Consider the following 24,729-nt stretch of genomic DNA (forward strand, 5'->3'; position numbering starts at 1 on the left):
ACAGGCTAATCAGTTACAGTACAATAGGTCTTTAAAGAGACGTTAAGCTAGGCAGTTATGTATCTTGTCAGAGGCACTATACTTGCCGGTTACACATCTTGGCAGAGGCATTATACTTGGCGGTTTCACATCTCATCAGAATCACTATACTTGCCAGTTACAACAGCAAATGGTATAACTCTTCTCTGCAGGTGTATTAAGAGGCATTCCACTTATCAGAACTCTATTCATTGACCCAAATACAATTTGTCAAACAGTAATAGGCCACAGTACTGTACACAAAATAGCACATCACTCATAGTGTCAATACAGCTTTACTGGATCAATTGCGACCATGGCAATGGCATCTGTGAAGTCAAATGGCGCGGATGACAACTTGGGCACCCTTTGGTTACTATGGTAGCTGGGAGTTCTGAAAAATCCAACATACCTCAAATGGTATCAATAAAAGCTACAACTTGCCCTGCAAAAAAAGAAAAACCTACTTTGCAAATGGAAATATAAAAAAGTCATGGAGGTGCAAAGAAAAATGCTGGCATAGGAAGAGAACATAGCAAACATAAATAAAGTTGTTTGCATGAACTGTTGACATTCTTTTTCTACACACTTGAAATTTGGGGGCCCCCTCTATATGTCGGAACTGACCCTTGTGTTTCTTTTTCAATATCCAGCAAGCCATAATAAATGTAATTATTCTTTTCTTAAATGTCATACTTCCTCAGATGAATTTCTTTCATAGCCCATGAAAAACAAAATTTTCAAACTGTCTGTAGGAGGCGAGAGAAAGGCCCATTGTCTGGTCTGGTGCAGAGACCATTGGTCAGTGTGTAGCCACAGTCTGTGTTTTACCAGTTTTCTGTCTTTTACGAACATGAATTCATTATTTGTTCAGAACTCAGAGCTTTTTTTCCCCTTATGGAAGTAAAGAGCAACTGGTTCCTTCTAACCCCGGGGATGATACGGCTAAAATACTTCACACAAAGCCCTTTAAACCTGCCAAACCAAAAGCAATAGGGCCTGGACAGAGGAATGAAGGCAGTAAGACCATAAGGCGGCTGCTGTAAGATTCTTTATCTGGGGATATTTTCTTGCATTTGTCTTCAATATGTTTCTGTACTGGAAAAAACGGGGAGCTTATGAGCTTGAAACACTCCCCACTTCCCTGACGGAGCTGGGCTATAGTGCTGTGGAACGTTTCTCCTGGAGTTCATCCCTGGATATCATTGAGGATCTTGCGGGTAGGTCACAGGGAAATGAACAAGTGATTTTTCCATGTCTGTTTATCTATATATATATATATATATTTCTGTTACAGTGTGACAACCATATTCACTATCATGACAGCTTCCACACCCAGATTTCCCAGGCACCCCAATAGCAAATCAGCTTAGTAATGCTGTGGTTCCTTGCCTCACTAAATAACTAGAGACAAATTTACAGTTGCGGATCCTGGAAAATGTGGGTGACATCCCCCTGTGAGAAATGTAATATTTACTTGCAATTATTAGTATTTAAATACTATTCATATTATATATTTGTTGCATATTTTCTTTCAAAAATGTTATTTAAATTTTAGGATTTTTCTTTTTATTTTTTTTGCAATATTTAGTATCAATAATATATATAATGTTTGAAATATATACACACAGTACATTAGCAAGATAAACCAAAATATATACACACAGTATATACATAAAAAAATATTTGAATATAGAAATATCCTAAAATCCAAATTGCATCTAATAATGAAACAATATACAAGGAGGGCTCTAATATACCGATAGGAACCAGACAAGCAGTTTCTGGATCAATATTGTGAATGTAATAATGCAGATAGTACTTCAGATCAAAAAGATGGACACTTGGAAGGTCTGAGATATATATATATATATATATATCAATCATATGGCAAAATACAGTTTCTCTTGTCGGTTCTATCTACACTTACCTGTGTCCCGGCTCATGGAAGCACCTAGGTTGCTGAATCCTCCGATCATGAAATGGTTAAGCTAAGAAAAGATCCAGATGCCAGTGTTCAGAAAAACGTAACAAAAAAATGAAAAGTCTGATTAATTTCAGACCTAAATCCTTTATCGTATCTCATACTGTAGCTAAGGTCTGAGCTCTGGAACATGTCAGCTACATTGGGAGTTCTGGCCATTCCTGGTCTGTTTTTATTATTTTAATCTAATCCGAGAACCTGATTACAATATATATGACATCCGTGGTAACCACCTCTTGGAAATACTCCTCTAGTCACCCATAGCCCTTCCAGACATAGTTCGAAATCTTTCCTAATTCTGACTTGATAGATCCATTGTATTCACTTCCATGGTTGACCCCTGATAACTCCATGGTTGACCCCTGATAAATCCAAACTATCTGACAACTCCAGAATTTGGGCCTATTTTGCCTGTACCAGAAGGATATTTAGACCATTGGATGCCATACCAAGAGAATGTAGTCTGATTTAGTTGTTGCCAGTCTTCTTTCCCTCGGGAATGATACTTGGCCATATTGTCTTGAGGATAATCAGTGGGGGAGATTTATCAATCAATCTGTGTCCAAAAAGTAACGCAAAATTCACCAAAAGTACATGAAAACTAAATTGCAACAATTTTTTCACATGCTTGTGTTAGTATTCACTTCAAAAAGAAGAATTCACGCCAAAATAGAAATCTGCTGAGAAAATTGGGTGTGGTTAATAAAGTGGCATTAGGACTGTCCCATTTATGAATGTGTTATTAGAGAAAAGGCGCAAATATAGGCAACATTGTAAGCATAACCCTGGCAAGTGTAAACTCATGAAAAGTCGCACGCTGTAAGCTGAATTGCGACTTTTTGTTAGAAAGTTTCAGGTTCCTGCAGAGCTGGTCATATTCAGTCCTTTCTGCTCTTCTCCCACAAACATGCAAAAATTTTATATTTGCTGGAAAATATCATAAATCAAAATTGATAAATCTCCATGTTTCTTAGCTACATGTGGCGACGCGTGGTATGGTTTTGAGGATACAATTTGTTGCTTTTTGTGAGATCTGATATCTTTAATGTTTATTTTGTCACTGGCGAAAGAATCTGAAGGCTTCAAAGCTGGATGGAGATTTATGGGTAAGAACCTCTAAAGCCGGTGTTCAGTTGGCACTTGAATGTTGGTTTTTCTATTTCACGTGAGGATATGCTTAGATAGTTTTGTAATACTCTGATAAGGTCAGATAAAGTACAGAGCACTAGGAAATCTTCCTATGACCCGTTCTCCAGCTTCAGAAGACCATGGGGGAGATTTATCAAAATGGTGTAAAGTAGAACTGAATAGCAACCAATCAGATGCCACCTTTCATTTTCCAAAGGAGCTCTGAAAAATGAAATGTGGATTCTGATTGGTTGCTTTGGGCAAGTAAACCAGTTTTCCTTTATACCATTTTAGATAAATCTAACCCCATGGTTTTAAAACAAAGCCGCCCTAGCCATCAGCTGATCACCGTGGTTCCAGCTCCTGAAATTGTGGCAGGCACTCTGCCCGTATTGAAAATGTTGTACCTTAAAAACGTGGCCAGAAATGAGAAAGGGTTCTTTAAAACTTGCCTAGAGTGCAACTGGAAGATGTCTTAAATTAGGCCAGTGCTGAATCCTGAAATGTCTTCTGCTGTAAATACTGTACATGTAATTCCCATGAGATAAGACAATGCTGGAACATCTTTTCTTAGGAGTCTGCATTGTGTTGCTCCTCTGTTATTCCTCCTGGAAATCTATTCATAACTTGACAACAGTTTGGTATGTCAGCTCTAAATAGTGGCAGGATGTTTAGAAACCTTTGATTGAAGGGAAATGGTAGCCATCTGGGCATGTTCACACAAAATGCTTACAACTTGCTTCCTATTGATATCAATAGAATAAAATGCTTTTTACCCACGCAGCATTGAATTTGGGTAGCAGAAAAATAAAATTTGACATGTCAGTTCTTGAAGTAGTTGTTGCACAGAAACTGAGGTGGGTAGCCAAACACGGGTTAGCGCTATTAAATGGGGTAATATACAGGTGGATTCTGTGGGTGTGTAACACAGCATTACAAACTGTAAACCACAGCAGAATTCAAAGGGTCAGCCTCAGATTTCTGCCATAGGTTCCACAGCTGTAAAATAAACGTAGCATTTTTCGGACATAATTTCACTGTGTGAGCATGCCCATTGTGTATTTCCAGGAATGTCACAGAGTTCTAATAGGTGCCCCAGAATTGTTCATTTATGAACAATTTAGGTATTTACTAAAGCAGGCACATGTTAGCAAAAGGAACTTATGGTGGACCTGTAAAAAAATTTTTTAAGTGGCATTATGTTGTAAGCTGGTCCAAATTGACAGAAGGTGGTGCAGCACAAGTAGGCAGGAGCAACAGAAGTAGGTGGGGACAGCAATACTGTAGTGCAGAACAAAATACTGCCCCAACAGAACCAAATACCACTAAGTACTGCCCCGGCAGTGCACTTTAAAGGGCATCTGTCAGCAGATTTGTACCTATGAAACTGGTTGACCTGTTGCACCTGCACTCCTGGTCCTTTAGATAACAAACTGCAGGGATATACAGAAAAACATGGAGGGTGGGGAGGGGCAGGATGGACTGGTCATAGACCCTACAGGGAAATTTCCCGGTGGGCCGATCCTCAGAGGGCCACCCAAGCCCTCCTCATGGCCACTAGCCAGGTACACAAAGATCTGAAGTTTTCAGCATTAATTAATATAGGAGCATCAGGCATTCATAGGCCCCCTCCTTACTTCAACCATCCTCAGAACAATGATATTGTGAATATTGTGGCTGCAGTATTTTGTGCTGCACTGTGGAATTTAATTCTTCTGGGGAGGTACTATGGTATTGCTGGCCATGTCTACTTTTGTTTTTCCTGCCTACATGTGTTGGCCCTTTCCTACTTGTGTTGCCCCACCTTCTGTCAATTTGGACCCACCTACAACATGGGCCCACTTTAAATTCCCAGTCCGCCCCTGACAGGGCCTGAATGCTGTGCGGACGGGGTTTGAGTGGTGATGATGTCATCCTGTAGTTCACAGGAAGTCAGTCACAGAGGAGAGACCGAGTTCAATTAGGTGTCAGACTTGAGATCACATGGCCAGGTTCCCGTAATGAAAAGGTTCAAAATGTATGAGTGCCACAGAGTTAGAGTGTAAGAAATTACACCGCTATACTGGTGGTGAGTTCGTAATATATGTAAAAAAAAAAAAAATCTGTTTCTTTAATGCTTAAAACTTTGTGGGAACTGTTTAGGGAAGGACCATATCTTTGCCAGCATGACTGCGCCCCAGTGCACAAAGAAAGGTCCATAAGGACATGGGTTGGGTGACCTTGGTGCGGAAGATCTTGAATGGCCCGCACGGAACCCTGACCTCAACTGCATCTAACACCTTTGGGGTGAACTAGAATGGAGGTTGTGAGCCAGAACCTTTCCCCCAACATCAGTGTCTGGCCTTACACATGCTCCTCTGGATGAATGGGCAAAATCCCTACAGACGCCCTTCAAAATCTTGTAGAAAGCCTTCCCAGAAGAGTGCAAGCTGTTTTGGCAGCAAAGCAGGGACCAACTCCATATTAATGGCTTTGGATTTAGAACGGCATGTGATAAAAGCTCCTGTAGGTGGAATGTGTAGGTGTGCCAATACTTTTGTCTATATGCTGTAGATTGTATGTGGGTGCAACAAAGTAACATAATACAAAGCAAAGCCATTGAAGCTGGATTCAAAGTAGCAGTCATAGACTACTGTGGACCGGGCCTGAGAGATCAAAGCCAATCCCAGTGTTTATGGAGCAGTGATTTAGTCATAGCACTTGGAGTGAGAGAATCACAAACTTTAAATTGTATAAAGAGATGTATCAGGGTGATAAATTATCCGCTAGAATCGGGGCGTTCATAAACCATCGCTGGAACTTCCTGTATAACTCCTTCTGTCAGTTTGTACAATAAGTATAAATATTCAGACAAAACAATATTCATTTTACCCCCTTGATTATTCCATAGCGTCACCCAGAAGAGGCCTCGGTCATACTTAACAGCAGTGATGTAGCTGATAAAAAAAATAATAATACTTTAAAGGGGTATTCCAGTTTCATTGTGGATAGGGGATAACTTTTAGATTTTTTGAGGTTCTACGGCTGGGACCCCCACCAATCATGAGAATGGGTACCCATACCCCCTGCAGCCCCCTTGAAATGAACAGAGTGGCCAGACGGGCATGCTTATGGCCTCTCCAACAATTTCTATGGGTATTCTATAGAAATGAATGGATCGACCATTTCAAGAAGCTCTGCAGAGGATTCAGGGCTCCCGTTCTAGTGATCGGTGGGAGTCCTACCGCTGATAGTTATTTCCTATGCTATTGGCAAGAGCACGAGGAATTGGCCTAAAGGGTGTGAAAAGGGCATGAAGGCAGAAACAAACATAAGGCCCTTCCGCCCTGGGGACCTGGCACCATGATGGGGATCATGGTGCCAATCTTTGTTATAAAGTCCCATCTCTTCCATGTATGCCATTGTTAAAGGGGTTGTCCCTCCAAAAATTCTCTACAGTTTTCAAACAAGCAGCTGGATCTGAATACTTTTGTAATTGCATGTAATGAAAATTTTTGTATAGCCAATTAGGCTAGTTTCACACTAGCGGCATCCTTCTCCAGCAGGCTGTTCAGGCGGGGAAACAGCCTGCCGGATCCGTCCTGCCGCTAGTGCACCGTTCTGCCAGAGCAGACTTCCGGTGGCACGGTGCACTAGCAGCAGCACTGATAGGAGCCGGAGAAGACTGCCGCTAGCGTGAAAGTAGCTTTAGTTATTTAATAAAATCTATCTGTATAGCACCACCTGCTGTTTGCTCTTTTTCTAATTTCTGTGTCCACCTCACTGAGGTGGATGCACATGCTCGGTTCCATACTTCAACTGCCACCAGCTTCTGCAGAAAAGGCACCACCCTGAATAAGAGCACACCCCCTGAGCTGGCAGCTTGAAGTAAATCTAGCAGAACAATTGGAGCAATGAATTGGGAGATCTATGCTTCCATGTGAGGAACAGGGCTGGTTCTAGCCTTGTTAGAAACAGGTTGGCATGTACAGTCGTGGCCAAAATTTTTGTGAATTACATAAATATTGGAAATTGGAAAAGTTTCTGCTTAAGTTTTTATAATAGTAATTTGCATATACTCCAGAATGTTATGAAGAGTGATCAGATGAATTGCATAGTCCTTCTTTGCCATGAAAATTAACTTAATCCCAAAAAAAAACTTTCCATTGCATTTCATTGCTGTCATTAAAGGACCTGCTGAGATCATTTCAGTAATTGTCTTGTTAACTCACGTGAGAATGTTGACGAGCACAAGGCTGGAGATCATTATGTCAGGCTGATTGGGTTAAAATGGCAGACTTGACCTGTTAAAAGGAGGGTGATGCTTGAAATCATTGTTCTTCCATTGTTAACCATGGTGACCTGCAAGGAAACGCGTGCAGCCATCATTGCGTTGCATAAAAATGGCTTCACAGGCAAGGATATTGTGGCTACTAAGATTGCACCTCAATCAACAATTTATAGGATCATCAAGAACTTCAAGGAAAGAGGTTCAATTATTGTTAAGAAGGCTTCAGGGCGTCCAAGAAAGTCCAGCAAGTGCCAGGATCGTCTCCTAAAGAGGATTCAGCTGTGGGATCGGAGTGCCACCAGTGCAGAGCTTGCTCAGGAATGGCAGCAGGCAGGTGTGAGCGCATCTGCACGCACAGTGAGGCGAAGACTTTTGGAAGATGGCCTGGTGTCAAGAAGGGCAGCAAAGAAGCCACTTCTCTCCAAAAAAAACATCAGGGACAGATTGATCTTCTGCAGAAAATATGACGAATGGACTGCTGAGGACTGGGGCAAAGTCATATTCTCCGATGAAGCCTCTTTCCGATTGTTTGGGGCATCAGGAATAAGGCTTGTCCGGAGAAGAAATGGTGAGCGCTACCATCAGTCCTGTGTCATGCCAACAGTAAAGCATCCTGAGACCATTCATGTGTGGGGTTGCTTCTCATCCAAGGGAGTGGGCTCACTCACAATTTTGCCCAAAAACACAACCATGAATAAAGAATGGTACCAAAACAGTGAAGAACAATGCATTTTCCAGCACGATGGAGCACCGTGCCATAATGCAAAAGTGATAACTAAGTGGCTCGGGGACCAAAACGTTGACATTTTGGGTCCATGGCCTGGAAACTCCCCAGATCTTAATCCCATTGAGAACTTGTGGTCATTCCCCAAGAGGCGGGTGGAGAAACAAAAACCCACTAATTCTGACAAACTCCAAGAAGTGATTATGAAAGAATGGGTTGCTATCGGTCAGGAATTGGCCCAGAAGTTGATTGAGAGCATGCCCAGTCGAATTGCAGAGGTCCTGTAAAAGAAGGGCCAACACTGCAAATACTGACTCTTTGCATAAATGTCATGTAATTGTCGATAAAAGCCTTTGAAGCGTATGAAGTGTGTAATTATATTTCACTACATCACAGAAACAACTGAAACAAAGATCTAAAAGCAGTTTAGCAGCAAACTTTGTGAAAACTAATATTTGTGTCATTCTCAAAACTTTTGGCCACGACTGTACTATATTATGTCTGATTTTCATTTTCTACACTAATCATGGGACAACCCCTTTAATGCTGCTGTTAAGGGACAGATATTAAAAGGAAGCTCTTATGATCAGGGGTTCACATACTTTTTGTCATCTACAGCCACATTTCTTAGGTTTACAAAAATATCCTTAGCCACATTTTTTTCAACCTGTAGAAACAGAAAAGTTAGATTTTCTTTATTTTCCAGAAGAATAAGGTCATTCTTGCCCCTTTAAATTTCCAAGTAATTGGAGCATCAATGAGCGTGTTTGTGCTCCCTCCCTCCTCCTTCTTATCCCTTATTGTTTTATTTCGCCCTCATGAAAGAATGTCTTGTTTGCTTGAAATATTATTCATAACAGGGCAACAAAATGAAAATGTATCATGTCTGCGCCCAATGGAAGCTGGCCACAAGCATGTGAGTTCTCTTTGTAAGACGGCCGTGCACAGTCCTATATTGTCTCATTTGCAAATGGCTTTAAACCGTGGGTAGTAAAGCTTCTCAATATGCACATAACTCCGAGGAATCATGCAAGTTTCTGCTGAGGTTTGTCCATGGTGAATCCCATTACTGGAGCAAAGCAGAGCTACACAGCTGTGAAAATGTTTCCCCGACTGGTTCATTTATGTAAACCCAAAGAAAAACAGAGGCATTTTCCATAGCAACCAGCTGAAATCTCCTAGGATTCCCTGCTTGTTCAGTGTCTGCACAGACCTTGTATTTACTTTCAGGGAAGTGTAAACTCTGCATCAGGTACTGCGCACTTATCTGATTTAATAGTGACCTGCACAGCGCCCTGACCCTTTAATGCTAGGGCCACACGATGACATGTGTCATGCAACATTTTGTGTCAACAATTTTTATAATGATAGGCCATGGTGTAACATCAATGTCACGAGACACATGTAGCAGTGTAGTTGTGTCCTATATGTTGTACGACTTATTGTAGTCGTGTAGCCCTAGCCTAAAGCTGACTGTGGCGAAACCAACCTCGCCACAGTGTTTTGGAGGGGGCTGTTTGCCAGCCTCCTGCCCTGGGATTATGGTCCCTTAAGTTATTGGGTCTTAAGGCACTTGGGACTGAGCCCTCTGTCCCTGGATTGCATCATTTGCCTTACTTGCTTGGATTTTACTATTCCCATGGTGAGAACAATGGACGAAGCACATGGTGAGAACAATAGATAGCAGCCATTTTAACTCACAGACACTGTTCTGACTTTTCAACACGGTGCTATCTTGCCTTTATTTGGTGCACAGAGACATCATTCAGTAGTTTGAAACTACCAAACAGGGGACACATTTATTAGTGACTATTTTCTGTATAACTTGTATATTTTCGGTGTAACTGGCATAAAACTGTATCTTCCAAACTACTAAACGGATGTGGGTGAATTTTGGATATGTGGTTCACCCAGATCCCCCAGTTCCGAGGATATATTGGTTATGGGGTTATTGCATGTTTTGGGGTTCCTGTGATATGTTTTATAAAACTGTATTTCTCTTGATAATTATATTTGCCATTGTGTTCAGTAATCATCACCGGCAGAGGGGAGGATTTTGTGTGAGTGTGTTTCTATTGACCCATTGTGTGTTTAAATGGTGATGTCTGTCCTGTTGTCTCCACATGTGTATTGGCGATCTCCCTTTGTCCTGAGAGATAATTGGATTGCCCTCGGTTGTCTCCGGGACAGAGAGGAGAAAACCATGATGCATTGTGGGGATGTGTTGTATCTGTCCTGTATTTGCAAACAACTGTAATAAAAACCAGGCTGGGTGTGCCAGCACGTCAGACTACTGCTTGACCCTCAACACGGAGCCTTGTCTCGTTATTGGGGGGATTCCCTGTATGCTGTTAGAGACTGATTGCCAGGAGTGTAAGTTGATTGTATGCTTTTCCTGTTCGTCTGCTAGCAGCTATTCGCGAGGTTCCAGTTTGGAGTGCTATTTTGTATCCAGTTCGGGAGTTTGGTGTTCTGCAGTAGCTGTGCCTGTCTCTCAGAAAGGGGCATATCGCCTAAACGGATTTTAACCCCTTGTCTGCTGAAACGGTCCGTTACACTGACCTACAGCAGTGAAGTGAGTAAAACTGTGTGTATGTGGAGACTAAGGACCTGCAGGGTTCAATTGGCTGATAAGAGACATGTGACCGTGTTTATGGCAGTTGGGATACGAAGAGAAATACTTGCAGGCTTGTATTGGCTAATGCAGGTAATTGTTTGGGAATATCTCAGGAACGGTACGTCCTAGAGAGCTGTGACCCCCACAAGATTTCTTTCCAGGTAGCAAGGGATGTGTAAACCAAGTTTCGTTGAAATCGACGGTGCGTTTTTGAGTGATCGCGGAACATGCATACATACACACATATATATGTCCTTCTTTATATACAGTATGTAGATTGGAAGCTGTTGATGAAATCCAGAAGGACAGTTAGGGCTTCATTACACAGCCCGATTTAACAGGCGACTGGTCAGGAAGGAATGGGGAGGAGCGATCGTTATGCCATCACTCTTCCCTATACTTAATCATTATTTGCCAGCAGCAGATCGTGACTAGACAGCACTATCTGCCGCCTGCAAACAATGAATTTTTAACTTGTTAAAAGATTTGGATTGCCCAATGAACGATTCTGACCCATTAGACTCTACTCTGTTTAGTGTCAATCCTATGTGAAAGTCCACCATCTTGTTAAGTTAGTGATTTACATGGCTCAGATGTCTGTTGGGGCAAGTCAAAACATCATTTGGAATGCCAGTTCACAGAGCTTCACCCATGCAAATTTTGAGTACATCATAAATTGTTTAAAATCAGATTGGACCATGATTGGATTAAAGGGAATCTGTGAGAACATTTGTACCTATGACACTGGCTGACCTGTTGCAGGCACATATGAACATGGACAACACAGGTGCCTTCAGCTGCCAGGTGCACATGTAACAGGTCAGCCAGTGTCATAGGTACAAATCTGCTGACAGATGCTCTTTAAGTTCTTTTGTGGGGTGGACTTTTGTCCTCATAGCTTGCATTCTCCTCTGGATCCTCTACTTCTTAACCCATGATAATAGGGGAACCTCTGCTATTTTATTCATCTAGATTTCAATATGGAAGCTCTCAGTCTAATAATGTTCTAAACTCTGTCCTATCCCCCTATCTTTAGGGATTCCCTTCTAAATACACTTTTGATAACCAGTGCTGAAGTTCTGAAATCCTGGCTTTCAGCAGAGTGTCTATGTCAAATCTGAGGTCTTGAGATGCCAAGTCTCTTGCAATGTCCTCCAACTCTATCATTTTATACAATTTTACGGCTTGTAAATCTCTCCTTGTAGCAATTCTCTGCTGGATCTCTGAGAGATTTTCTTTTTATCTGCATGACACAGTATTGCTAAAACATCAAAAGAATTGGGAGGATATTTTTTTCTTATTTTAGTCCTAAATTCCCTGAGCACATTCCTTCATAGAATAATTCAGACATGAAAGTGAACGAGTAAATTCTAAGTAATTAAATGTCTCTGTTATTTTTCGGCCTTGCCATACGGACTGAATAGAAAAGACAACTAACGTCTTTACCACTTTGCCATCTTGTAAAGATGCTGTATTCTCATTAATAAGGCTTAGCTGGGCATTATGTCAAAATAATGTGGACATCCTTGTGTGAGCAGACCCCACACTGTATCACACCTCCCACCATTTGCACCCAAAAAAGTGGGATATTTTATGCTCCACCCTATTCTACATGAGAAAAACATTTGCTGTTAGGACATATGCTGTTTATATAGGAAAGCCATAACTAGCAGGAATCCATAGGTAACAATATTTGAATCTGAACTTGTGGGACACATATACATTTATAGAATGTTTCCATTAAAGGGGTTGTCTCATTTTAGCAAATGGCATTTATCATGTAGAGAAAGTTATTACAAGGCACTTACTAATGTATTGTGATTGTCCATATTGCCTCCTTTACTGGCTGGATTTTCCATTACATTATACACTGCTCATATCCAGGGGTTATGACTAGAGATGAACGAATTATTGAAAAGTTTGATTCGGCTGATTCGCCAAATAAAAAAATTACCTCGTCACGAAGCGCATTTTTTTGTAAGTAGCGGGTGCAATGACAGGGAGATGCGATAGCGCTGCCCCCGTCATTGGACCTCTCAGATGCAGCTATCATACATGATCGTGTAAAAACTGTGTATAATTAATATAATTTTTTTTTTAATCAAACTTACCGCTTCCAGTTGTTCACGACGTGCCTGCTGCTGCCATCTTGCTTTAAGATCTGGTGTGAAGTCTCGCACGGCGTGAGATTACATCATCACGCCGGCCGGCATGGTGATGTCATATGTCACCACGCACAGGCTGAGATCTTTAATTAAGATGGCGGCTGGCAGCCCATCGCAAGCAAATGGAGGAGGCAAGTATGATTTTTTTTTTTTTACACTTTTTCAGGTTAAATTGATTCGATAACACGAAGCACAAGGAAATTCGGCTTCAAGGTGAATCAAATTTATCCTAAAATTCGGATAGAATTCCACTTTGTGGGATTCGATTCACTCATCTCTAGTTATGACCACCCCCCTGTAATCAATCAGCGGTGGCTGTGCTTGAAAACTATAAGAAAAGGCACTAGGCACTATTGCAGGGTGGTCGTAACCCCTGGATAAGAGCAGTGTACAATGTGATGGAAAAATGAATCAAGTGCGACAACCCCTTTAAAGTGTGCTTGCAAAACTTGACACATCAAAGGTTTTGATCGATGGGGATTCGAGTGCTGAGACACTCATCGCTCGCTAGAATGAAGAGAGAGAAGCGCTGAGTGCTGTCTCTGAAGATAGACTGGAGACAGGCTCATAGGGCCAGATTTATCATGACTCTGACAGCTCACTCCACTTTAACATATGGCTAAAGTCAGTTTTAGCCAAGTCAGATTTATGATCGGCCCTTTAAGACTGTAATAAATGTGGTTTGACGGTAGCAGTTTATCCGTCAGTAAGCAGCTTTACAAAAGTCGCACATCTTTACGAAAAAGTTGCACGTTTTTTATGAAAAAGTCGCATGTTCTATTAAAAAGTCTCATAAGATAAGCATGGTCCTCACTGGAGTGAAATTGCCTTTTTAAATAGTCCCAATTGTAAATCTGTCTAGAGATTCATTTACATAAGAAAAGACGCCCACTTTCAGAAAACTGGCGAGCATAGTGCAGAGCAGAAAAAAGTCACAAATTTGTGCACAGTTTTAGCGTTTGGGACTTTTTTGGGGACTTTTTCACTCCATTATTCTGACCTGAGCTAATGATAAATCTGGCCCATAGACTTTCTACTGATTCCATCTTTAGCAGTGCGGAGAGACTGCGCTCTCTGTGACCCATTCTTTTTCCTTGTTTTTGGGATCAGCGAGGGTGTCTGCACTTAGACCCCCATGACCAAAACCTGTGATCTGTCCCTATGACACGTTAAGAGTTTTTTTTTAAATTACATGTACACTTTAAAAGCTATGTACACCTTTGGAGGCAATTTTTTTTTTTGCATAGTACTCATTTTGATCAACATTTTTTTTTTGTAATGGTCTTTATTAAAAATATGGTGTCCTTCTCTACATAGCTGAGAAGCTCTAGTAGCACCCTTTGGGTTTTCTGTCTTTTCCGTCAGACTAGGAGCTGATGGACCCCTTATATCTGCTCTCTGACCTTATAAACACTCATTATAGCTTATATCTGGCTTAAATAAGTGTTTATGACCTCTCAGTAGTTTAGAGATAAGGTTTATTAGATGACTGGCACAAAGTGAAAGTGAAAATACCAGTCACACATTTAGAAAAACTGTTAACCCTTTGTGACAGAACAGCTCAATATTTTTAATAAAGGTCAATTGAAAAAAAGATTTTTAGCCAAAAATGAGTAAAATGCAATCATAAAAAATTGCCTCCAAAGGTGTACATAGCCTTTAAAATGTAAAAATATAATAGTTCTTGCATGATCCTGCAAAAAAAAAAATCACTATAGAAGACCAGCATTGAAGGAATGTGTCATCATATAATAACCTATTGATTACGGTAAATAAAGTTTTTATGTTAAACATATTTCTATAGAACTTTTATTTTCACATTGGCCATTAAGCCTAATAATAGGAACCACTTCTTGGCCTGTACAGATCACTTTTCAGCATTCATCTCATGATCATTGCAGGCAGGATTTCAATGACAGATATCACCATTGTATAGATAACATTGGATCCACTATTTACGATAGGTGATATCACAGCTGCTCATGTCTACGGCCCAGGGTGGCTGCTGTAAAGCATATCTCTAAATGCTGTTAACAACAGCTCAGGAAAGATGGCAGCCCCGTAATCATGTTTAGGAAATAGAATAAATGACATCTACAATTATAAAATGTAAAGAAAAAAAATTATGTGTGTCACATTTTTAACTGGCAGAAAAAAAATATAGGTGACACATTCCCTTTAATATTTCAACATAGGTACTCACCCAGACTTTTCATACTCCAGCCTTATAATGCAGTCATCCATTACCAGCTCACACATCACTGAATACAGTGTTAAACTGTAATCTAAGAGGGAACCTGGCAGCAAGTATTCAGCATTCCTCTGGCGCCTCCGCAGGCAAAATGAAGCATTACATGATACTCATTAAAAATTCATGGGAAGCTGATTCCTCCAGAGTAGCTCTTTGTAGATTTTTTTTCCTGTTTCTAATAGAAGAGTATATTTAATGGCAGAACCCGTTTTTGAACAGAACTCCCTAAGGCTATTTTCACACCCGCGTTAGGTGCGGATCCGATTGGTATCTCCACAGACGGATGCGCACCTAACGCAGGTGTGAAAGTAGCCTTAGGGAGTTCTGTTCAAAAACGGGTTCTGCCATTAAATATACTCTTCTATTATTTATTTTTGTTCATGATAATGCAAACGGATCTGTTTTGACTCACATTGAAAGTCAATGGGAGGCGGATCTGTTTTCAATTGCACCATATTGTGTCAGTAAAAACGGGTCCGTCCCCATTGACTTACATTGTAAGTCAGAACAGATCCGTTTGGCTGACGGAAATCAAAATGCTGCAAGCAGCGTTTTGGCGTCGCCTCCAGAGCGGAATGAAGGCTGAACGGCAAACTGATGCATTCTGAACGGATCGTTATCCAGTCAGAATGCATTGGGGCTGAACTTATCCGTTTGGGGCCGCTTGTGAGAGCCCTGAAACAGATCTCACAGGCGGACCCAGAAACAGCAGTGTGAAAAGTAGCCTAATATGTTCTTTTTTTATTTTATTTTTTCAAATTAGACAACCCCTTTGAACATCCCAGGTGTGGGTTAATTCCAGCCTTCTCCATGTCTTCAGGGGTAATACAAAATCCTGTCAAGCCTCCCGTGCAGTTTCTGGAATAATATGTATGAGTATAATTCGGTCCATTTCTATATTTAGTCTTTTCAGAGAAGGCATGAAAACAATGTTATCACCTTTTAGGAGCAGATTTATACTTTTCAGATCTGCTTCAGGGAAATATGATAGTCAAGGCTAAACACATTTTTCTCTCCAAGGATTAAAAAAATATGTTTTTACATAGTTTGTCAAAAATGACGAGCAGTGGAAAGAATGGACCTGTTTCTGCAATCGAGTAACAATTTATGGTGTTTTCCTACTTTAAGTGAAAAAAGCAGTCGACTTTAATTGTTAAAGCTCCAAAATGTTCACCATCCTATTGTAAATTCTTTATAAGCCAGTAGATGCGTATGTCATATACAGTGAACAGGTCCGGCTCCCAGTGTAAGTTAGCCCTTGTGCGACAGTCACTGACTTGATAAGCAGTGAGCATACTGGCAGCAGATTGCAGATGCCATGGGTCTCCAAACTCTATAGGCCCTGGCAAATGCCCAGTTTTTCTTGGAAAAAGTTGCTTGTAGCTTATTATGGCTTATTAGATTATCCAGGGTAGTTGTTCTAGATACTGATGACCTCTCCTAAGGTCATCAATTTCCCATGGGTGTGGGTTCTACACCCTAAACCCCACCGATCGACTGCTCTCAGCAGTGAACGGGTGCTGAGCTGTAGTAATCCGGCATGACCACAGCGCTGTTGACTGAACATTCTGCTTCTGGCTCTGTCCACATTATTATTCTGAGGCTGGCGGCTGCTGAGAACAGCTGATCAGTGGTGGTGGGGGTTGTCGGATGCCCAACGATTTAATATGGACGACCTTGTCTTCTCACATGGAAATTTTTACAAATGAAAATCAGTTCCATTCACTAGAATGGGGATGTTTTGGCGGGAATTACAGTGGGATGCAAAAGTTTGGGCAACCTTGTTAGTCGTCATGATTTTCCTGTATAAATCATTGGTTGTTATGATAAAAAATGTCAGTTAAATATATCATATAGGACAGTGGGCCCCAACCGCTGGGCCGCGGCCCAGGACCGGGCCCTGGGAGATATGTTGCCGGGCCGCAGAGGAGAGAGGAGCGCAGACGACAGGCGCATGCGCGGCCGACGCGTTCATCTTGCCAACATTAGTGGAGATGTCCTAATGATCGCGGTCTCCACAGCCCCGCACGCAAGTGATTTCAAATTAGTTAATTCTTACTTTAATAATGGCCAGTCAGGTCGTGCCTGACCGGCAGCACAGCACTGCGCTCTCACAGCTAATTACATCGCGCCCCAACCCCGGCCCCGCCTCCACCAATCCGGCGCTGCTTTCTTGGTGTTATCTCGCCGCGAGTCGCCGGATCACTCAGGCCCGCGGCGCACGCTGGATGACGGGAGTGGAGTAGTCTCCTCAGAGAAGGTGTGTAAATGTGCACACACCGCTGGCTTCATAACTCACAGAGGGGCACCTGGCAGCGTGGCACAGTGGTAATACACAGGGGACTGGCATGGCAGCAAATCCTTCATAGGGGTCCAGCCTGGGGGACAAAATCATGACAGATATAGGGGCAAAGTGAAAAAAAAAATATATATATATATATACAGAGCGGGCAAAAAATGTGATATATACACAGGGGACAAATGTAATATATACAGAGGTGGAAAAATGGATTTATAAAAAGACAAGCGTAACGATCGCAGTCGCAGAGGGTGTATATATATACATTTTGCCCCCTCTGTATATATATTACATTTGTCTTCTGTGTATATATTACATTTTTTGCCCGCTCTGTATATATTTCATGATTTTGCCCCCGAGGCTGGGCCCCTATGAAGGACTTGCTGCTATGCCAGTCCCCTGTGTTTGACTGGGGGGGTTGGGCCCAGTGGGGGGGGGCCAATTCAAAGTTTGCCCCGGGCCAATAGAACTCTAGTTACGCCTCTGCCTCCCATGACGCGGCCGCTGCAGAGCCCAATACAATGAGCGCCGCACTACTGCCACCAATGAATATGTCTAATATTAAAGTAGGAGGAGGGACCGGGGAGCGTTTACCGCTTCACCGTCTCAGCTAGTGCGCTCGGCAGCCTCCTCCTCCTCCTGACTCTTGTGTTCTCAGACCAGTCCCTAGCCAATAGTGATCTGGAAAGCACAGGTACCCACACGCTGTCCCACAGATGGGGTCACCTATTATTAATCTGAGGTACATGGTGCTATTACATTAGTACCCCCCCATGTACCTCAGATTAAAAGTATGTGGCCCCCAAGCACCTCATCAAATAATGGGCAACATTGGGTTAACCATTAATATGAGGTACACATAATGAGGTTTCCTACTATTAATGTGAGGCACACGCAGGTCCAAATTGATAAAACAATGTGCCTCATATTAACAGCCAGTAACCTTATCATACTGTGGTACCCAACACCAGCCTACACATTAACCCCATGCTGCTCAATGTCCATTATGTTAGGAAGTACTCGCTGGTGTTACTTTTAATATGAGGCACAAGGCTTTATCTATTTAGACTTCTATTTGCTTCACATTAATAGTAAGTGACCCCATCAAGTACCTCCTCACATAATGGGCAATTGATACTTTGCAAAAAGTAAAAATTAAAAAATACTCACACGTTAACCCCATGCAACATGTGGTTAACGTGTGAGTATTTTTTTTCTTCATGGATTTGAATTGGTGTTGCAATACTTTTTTTTGGAGTCATATTTAAATAATAAATGTAATCGTTATATAGTGTTATATAGCTTAATATGCACCTAGTGTTTTGTCGTGCGCGTGAATCAGTCAGCGCCGACCAGCACCCTCATAAACCCCGCCCACCCCTAAGCCTCGCCCCAGAACCCCCCCACCCCACCCGGTCCCTGGAAAAATTGTCTTACATGAAACTGGTCCTTGGTGCAAAAAAGGTTGGGGACCACTGATATAGGAGACACACACAGTGATATTTGAGAAGTGAAATGAAGTTTATTGGATTTACAGAAAGTGTGCTATAATTGTTTAAACAAAATTAGGCAGGTGCATACATTTGGGCACTGTTGTCATTTTATTGATTCCAAAACCTTTAGAACTAATTATTGGAACTCAAATTGGCTTGGTAAGCTCAGTGACCCCTGACCTACATACACAGGTGAATCCAATTATGAGAAAGAGTATTTAAGGGGGTCAATTGTAAGTTTCCCTCCTCTTTTAATTTTCTCTGAAGAGTAGCAACATGGGGGTCTCAAAACAACTCTCAAATGACCTGAAGACAAAGATTGTTCACCATCATGGTTTAGGGGAAGGATACAGAAAGCTGTCTCAGAGATTTCAGCTGTCTGTTCCCACAGTTAGGAACATATTGAGGAAATGGAAGACCACAGGCTCAGTTCAAGTTAAGGCTCGAAGTGGCAGACCAAGAAAAATCTCGGATAGACAGAAGCGAGGAATGGTGAGAACAGTCAGAGTAACCCACAGACCAGCACAACACAAGACCTACAACATCATGTTGCTGCAGATGGAGTCAGTGTGCATCGTTCAACCATTTAACACACTTTACACAAGGAGATGCTGTATGCGAGAGTGATGCAGAAGAAGCCTTTTCTCTGCCCACAGCACAAAAAGTGCTGCTTGAGGTGGGCTAAAGCACATTTGGACAAACCAGCTTCATTTTGGAATAAGGTGCTGTGGACTGATGAAACTAAAATTGAGTTATTTGGCCATAACAAGGGACGTTATGCATGGAGGAAAAAGAACACAGCATTCCAAGAAAAACACCTGCTACCTACAGTAAAATATGATGGTGGTTCCATCATGCTGTGGGGCTGTGTGGCCAGTGCAGGGACTGGGAATCTGGTCAAAGTTGAGGGACGCATGGAATCCACTCAGTATCAGCAGATTCTGAAGACCAATGTCCATGAATCAGTGACAAAGCTGAAGCTGCGCCGGGGCTGGATCTTTCAACAAGACAACGACCCTAAACACTGCTCAAAATCCACTAAGGCATTTATGCAGAGGAACAAGTACAACGTTCTGGAATGGCCATCTCAGTCCCCAGACCTGACTATAATAGAAAATCTGTGGTGTGACTTAAAGAGAGCTGTCCATGCTCGGAAGCCATCAAACCTGAATGAACTAAAGATGTTTTGTAAAGAGGAATGGTCCAAAATACCTTCAACCAGAATCCAGACTCTCATTGGAACCTACAGGAAGCGTTTAGAGGCTGTAATTTCTGCAAAAGGAGGATCTACTAAATATTGATTTCATTTCTTTTTTGTGGTGCCCAAATTTATGCACCTGCCTAATTTTGTTTAAACAATTATAGCACACTTTCTGTAAATCCAATAAACTTTATTTCACTTCTCAAATATCACTGTGTGTGTCTCCTATCTGATATATTTAACTGACATTTTTTATCGTAACAACCAACGATTTATACAGGAAAATCATGTTTAAGATGGTTGCCTAAACTTTCGCATCCCACTGTACATAGATTCCTGTAAGTTCCTTTCAGATGAATGGAACTGATTTTCCGTCACAGAAATCCCTGCAACAAATTCTGTAATGTGTGACGGCGTCCTTATGGAGTATTCAGGCGTCAATGCATTGGGATGCAAGGGGGTTACTAATATGTCAAATGAACCAAACTGGACCAACACCCCTAAGGAAAACATTATGTACACGAAGTGGTAAAAGACACATAAAACAATAATAAAAATCCACCCCCCATCAACAGGATCTGCTTCAGGCTATCGCAGGTCCATCCTTGTGGCAGGGGTTGGCAATGACAGGTTTTTGCAAACTTCAAGAGCTTGAAAGTCCAATCCACTTTATTTTCCATCCAACACAAGATAGTGGCATTCAAGTCACTTGTATGACTCCACGGCAAAATATACCATGATCAGTAACATAAAGTTCTTCCCTGTCTGGCCGCTAACTAAACAGAATTGTCACCTCACCTAGATACTTGGTAAATACTTGATCAGGCCCTCCTCAGGCAGCAGGTCATGTAGCTTCCATGCCCTGAGCATTTCATCTCTGTATTTATCCCCACAGTAATGAGCCCGGCATCTACACCATTGAATACTTCAGACTAGAGGAATGATGTACTGCAGTGGGGGAGGGAATGGCAGATCCCTCTACCAGCCTAACCCAACATTCTATAAAACGATTTAAAGAAAAGTGCCTCAGCAAACTACACTTTGCTGAAACCACCCAGCTTTTGTAGATTCTTTTACCTCACCCATCTGAGAATTCTGGGTGAGATATATACCCCTTCCAGTACTTTACCAGCCCTCATGTTACAAGGCGTATGTGGGCTCTTAGGTAACAGAGAAATAGGCACTCCCTATCTACGTCACCCTCAGCTTCCGAACTGAATGCTATATTCATTCATATTGCCTAGGTTCCTCAAGCCTAGTGGGCTATGGCATCTGCCTAGGTTTCGTCTGGTGATGAGGCCAGTTCTGACAAGCAGGTAATCTGCTTATTGGATGGTTCCACGCAGCAATAAAATCTTTCAATATTATATAGAGTAAAATAAAAATGCCAAAATGTGAAGAACGCGGAAGATCTTACTTGGAGTAAATGTGTAATGTGGTCTTGGAGAATACTTGCCTGTTTTGGGCGCACCTATGATCATTGGCTCCAGCATAGCTGCATTGCCTAATGGTGGTCTGTGGTAGTCTGAAATCTACATTCTGTCTGTCAGTGGCTCAGACAGCTTATTTGTCTCTTTCCTCTCCGTCCTTTACTTTACCCCACAGCGCCGCCTGTTCAGATGGAGTTCACCACAAGTTTAGCTGGAAGACATAGTGAGAGATTATTAGCAAACATATTTTAATCCAAATTAAATGTAGTTTTATTATAGTTATTTTTTTAGTTTCCTGAAGGCTATGGCGTGAGTTGTGTTTCTGTAATTATTAGGTCTGATCTTTTAAGGATATTTTACTCAGCCCTGTGAGTTATGCCAAGTTTCTAATATTTATGTAGACTGAGCAGCATACATTAATAATATCAAACAGGCTGTAATCGGGCGCAGGGACTCATTTATATCTCAGCTCCCGAGCATGGTGGACTCTTTAATGTACAGAGGAATTCATTTTTTGGGGTATTTTCCACCTTTAATTTAAATCAGCTTGTTTGCTGCATATGAGGAAATTGAAGGCCTATGCTGTCACTTTTTTTTCTTTTCTTTTTTCATTTTTTTTTCTTCATGTTTTTCATTTTGTATGCAAAGTCTTTCTAAGTCGATCACAATGAGCAGTGAGGCCAGGCAGCTCCCCAGCTCTATTTTTCTCAGACTCGGAGAGAGATAAACACATTTCTTCAGTCAGTCTGCATCTCCGAGCCGAGATCTCTTCTTCCAGCGTAGCCTTCCAGACAGAGGACTCCAGCTCTACCGGGAGAAAATGTTTACAGCTGCTGTGACAACCAGAGATGTAAAAAGAGGAAGTTAAGAGCCTCTCAATAAATGGGTGAGTGGATTAACGGCATACGTCCATACTAACACAACATCACTGGGGGAACACACACAGGGGAAAGTAATAAAAAAATGTAAGGGTGCATTAAGCCCGGTACACACAGGTCGTTTGCACTTTTGCTGTTACTATCTCTTATCTTTAGACACAGGATTTATTTTTAATGTCGTGACTTGCTGTGTTTTTTTTGCCTCCAGATGTGTTGTCTTTTTTTATGTTTTTCCTATTGCCAGTAATGGAAAAAAATACAATACAAAATTATGGAAATGCACATGAAGCTGTTTTAGAATTGTAATTTGTATAAAACAATCATTTAAAAAAATGTATGATGTGATCTCTTCTCAAGTAAACTGTTCTTGTCCCAAAGTGCCCTACAGCAAAAGTCTGTGTGCAGCATATGTAGGAAAATAGTCTACAAAAATCACAAATGTGACAATGTTCTTTTATACATCTTATACTCAAATGTAACTTTTTACAATGGTAAAGTTCCTCTTTAGTTCTCTTATGACCTATTTTAAGCTTGACAACGGGGGCCCATGTCCTCTGCACTTTGATTGAGAGGACCAGGTGTGATGATGTTTTCACTGTCTGACCCTGTCAATCAAAGTGCAGAAGTCGTGGCAGTTGCAGAGAGAGCAGAGCCTCTAGGTGTAATGGTAACGCCCCCATTGCTCCTAGAGGCTAATTTGCATATATTAAAACTTCATGTTTCTCAGCAATGCGGGCACATATGAACATAGGACCAACACACATGCCTTCAGCTGCCAAGTGCACATGTAACAGGTCAGCCAGTGTCATAGGTACAAACCTGCTGAGAGATGCCCTTTAATACTTTTGAAGTATATGGATTCTGCTTTAAAGGGGGCAGTATATTGTGCTGCACTGTGGTATCTGGTTCTGCTGGGGCAGTATATTGTGCTACACTGTGGTATCTGGTTCTGCTGGGGCAGTATATTATGCTGCACTGTGGTATCTGGTTCTGCTGGGGCAGTATGTTGTGCTACACTGTGGTATCTGGTTCTGCTGGGGCAGTATGTTGTGCTGCAATGTGGTATCTGGTTCTGCTGGGGCAGTATGTTGTGCTGCACTGTGGTATTTGGCACTGCACTACAGTATTGCTGGCCCCTCCTGCTTTGGTTGGCCATGCCTACTTGTGTTGCCCCGCCTTCTGTCAGTGTAGACCTACCTCCAGAATGGCGCTATTTTTAGTTTTTTCCACAGTGACTTTGTTCCCAGTGTGCCCCTGTCCCTACCTATGTTACTACCTAATGGTCTCTCTTTTTTGGAAGTTGAAGTACACTGACAAAACCCTCTAGTAGACAACAAATGGGGAACACAGAGCAAAAAACATTCTTTGGCAGAGTTTTCAAGAGTTTGGTATGACATGTCAAATTCACAAAATTGTAGCATAGACATTAGAAAATGCTTGTAAATATAAACTAATTTGGTCACACAGTGAGGTCAAGAATTCATCATGTTACAGAGTGGTGATGTCACACAGTAATGATGTCAGAGAGCAGTGATGTCACATGTGACAGAGTAGTGATGTCATCCAGCTGTGATCTCATGTGATGGTGATGTCACATACCTGAAATGTCACAAATGAATGTTGTCTCACAGTAACAATGTCACAGCAATAATCTCATACAATAGTGATGTCACAAAGTGTTGCTGTTGTGCAGCCATTGTCTCATGCAGTAGTGATGTCACACAGCAGTGGTGTCATGATGATGTAGTGTTGATGACAGAGAAATCATAGTGTTGCAGTAATGTCACACATCAATGATTTCACATCATTCTGGTGTCACACAGAGTAGTGATGTCACACTGTAGTATTGTTACACATTAATGATGTCACACAGCAGTAATATCAGTCACCTGATAAATTAATGGAGGAATCTGTTGTTAAATTCATTCCTCAAATCAGCACTGTCACCTTTATGTTTTATAGATGAGCGTGCGGCAGCTGAAGACAAAGTCCTGATCTGTGACAATTCTGACTGTATAGATAAGCGACGAGCAGCCAAGGTGGGTGCATACTGTGCAAAGTCCTTATATTCCTCTAAAGTTCCAGTCCATTTCAATTATGAGAGTTGTGGTTTCACAGCAAGCCTCAGGTCGGTGTCCACTGCTTTACACCATGCCCTCATTCATGTACCTTGATTTAAAGTGGTTGTCCCATAATTACATCTTACATTTTTCTATTAGCTAAACCTAAGACTTCTTCATTTGGAATCATTTTAAAAGAATGCTGTAGTAC

The 24,729-nt window shown here is 41.6% G+C and overlaps 1 protein-coding gene across 1 annotated transcript in view; it reads left to right on the plus strand.

The window, feature by feature from the left end:
- Positions 1 to 1,005: 1,005 nt before the first annotated feature.
- Positions 1,006 to 24,729, plus strand: part of PLEKHG5 (pleckstrin homology and RhoGEF domain containing G5) — a 283,957-nt gene continuing 260,233 nt past the window's right edge. Inside the window, exons 1-2 of the mRNA XM_044282134.1 lie at positions 1,006 to 1,238; positions 24,421 to 24,497. Coding sequence (XP_044138069.1) covers positions 1,106 to 1,238; positions 24,421 to 24,497 — 210 coding nt within the window. The 5' untranslated portion in view covers positions 1,006 to 1,105. The remainder of the gene's footprint in view (positions 1,239 to 24,420; positions 24,498 to 24,729) is intronic.

Source organism: Bufo gargarizans, chromosome 2, assembly GCF_014858855.1.
Source record: "Bufo gargarizans isolate SCDJY-AF-19 chromosome 2, ASM1485885v1, whole genome shotgun sequence".
Lineage (NCBI taxonomy): Eukaryota > Metazoa > Chordata > Amphibia > Anura > Bufonidae > Bufo > Bufo gargarizans.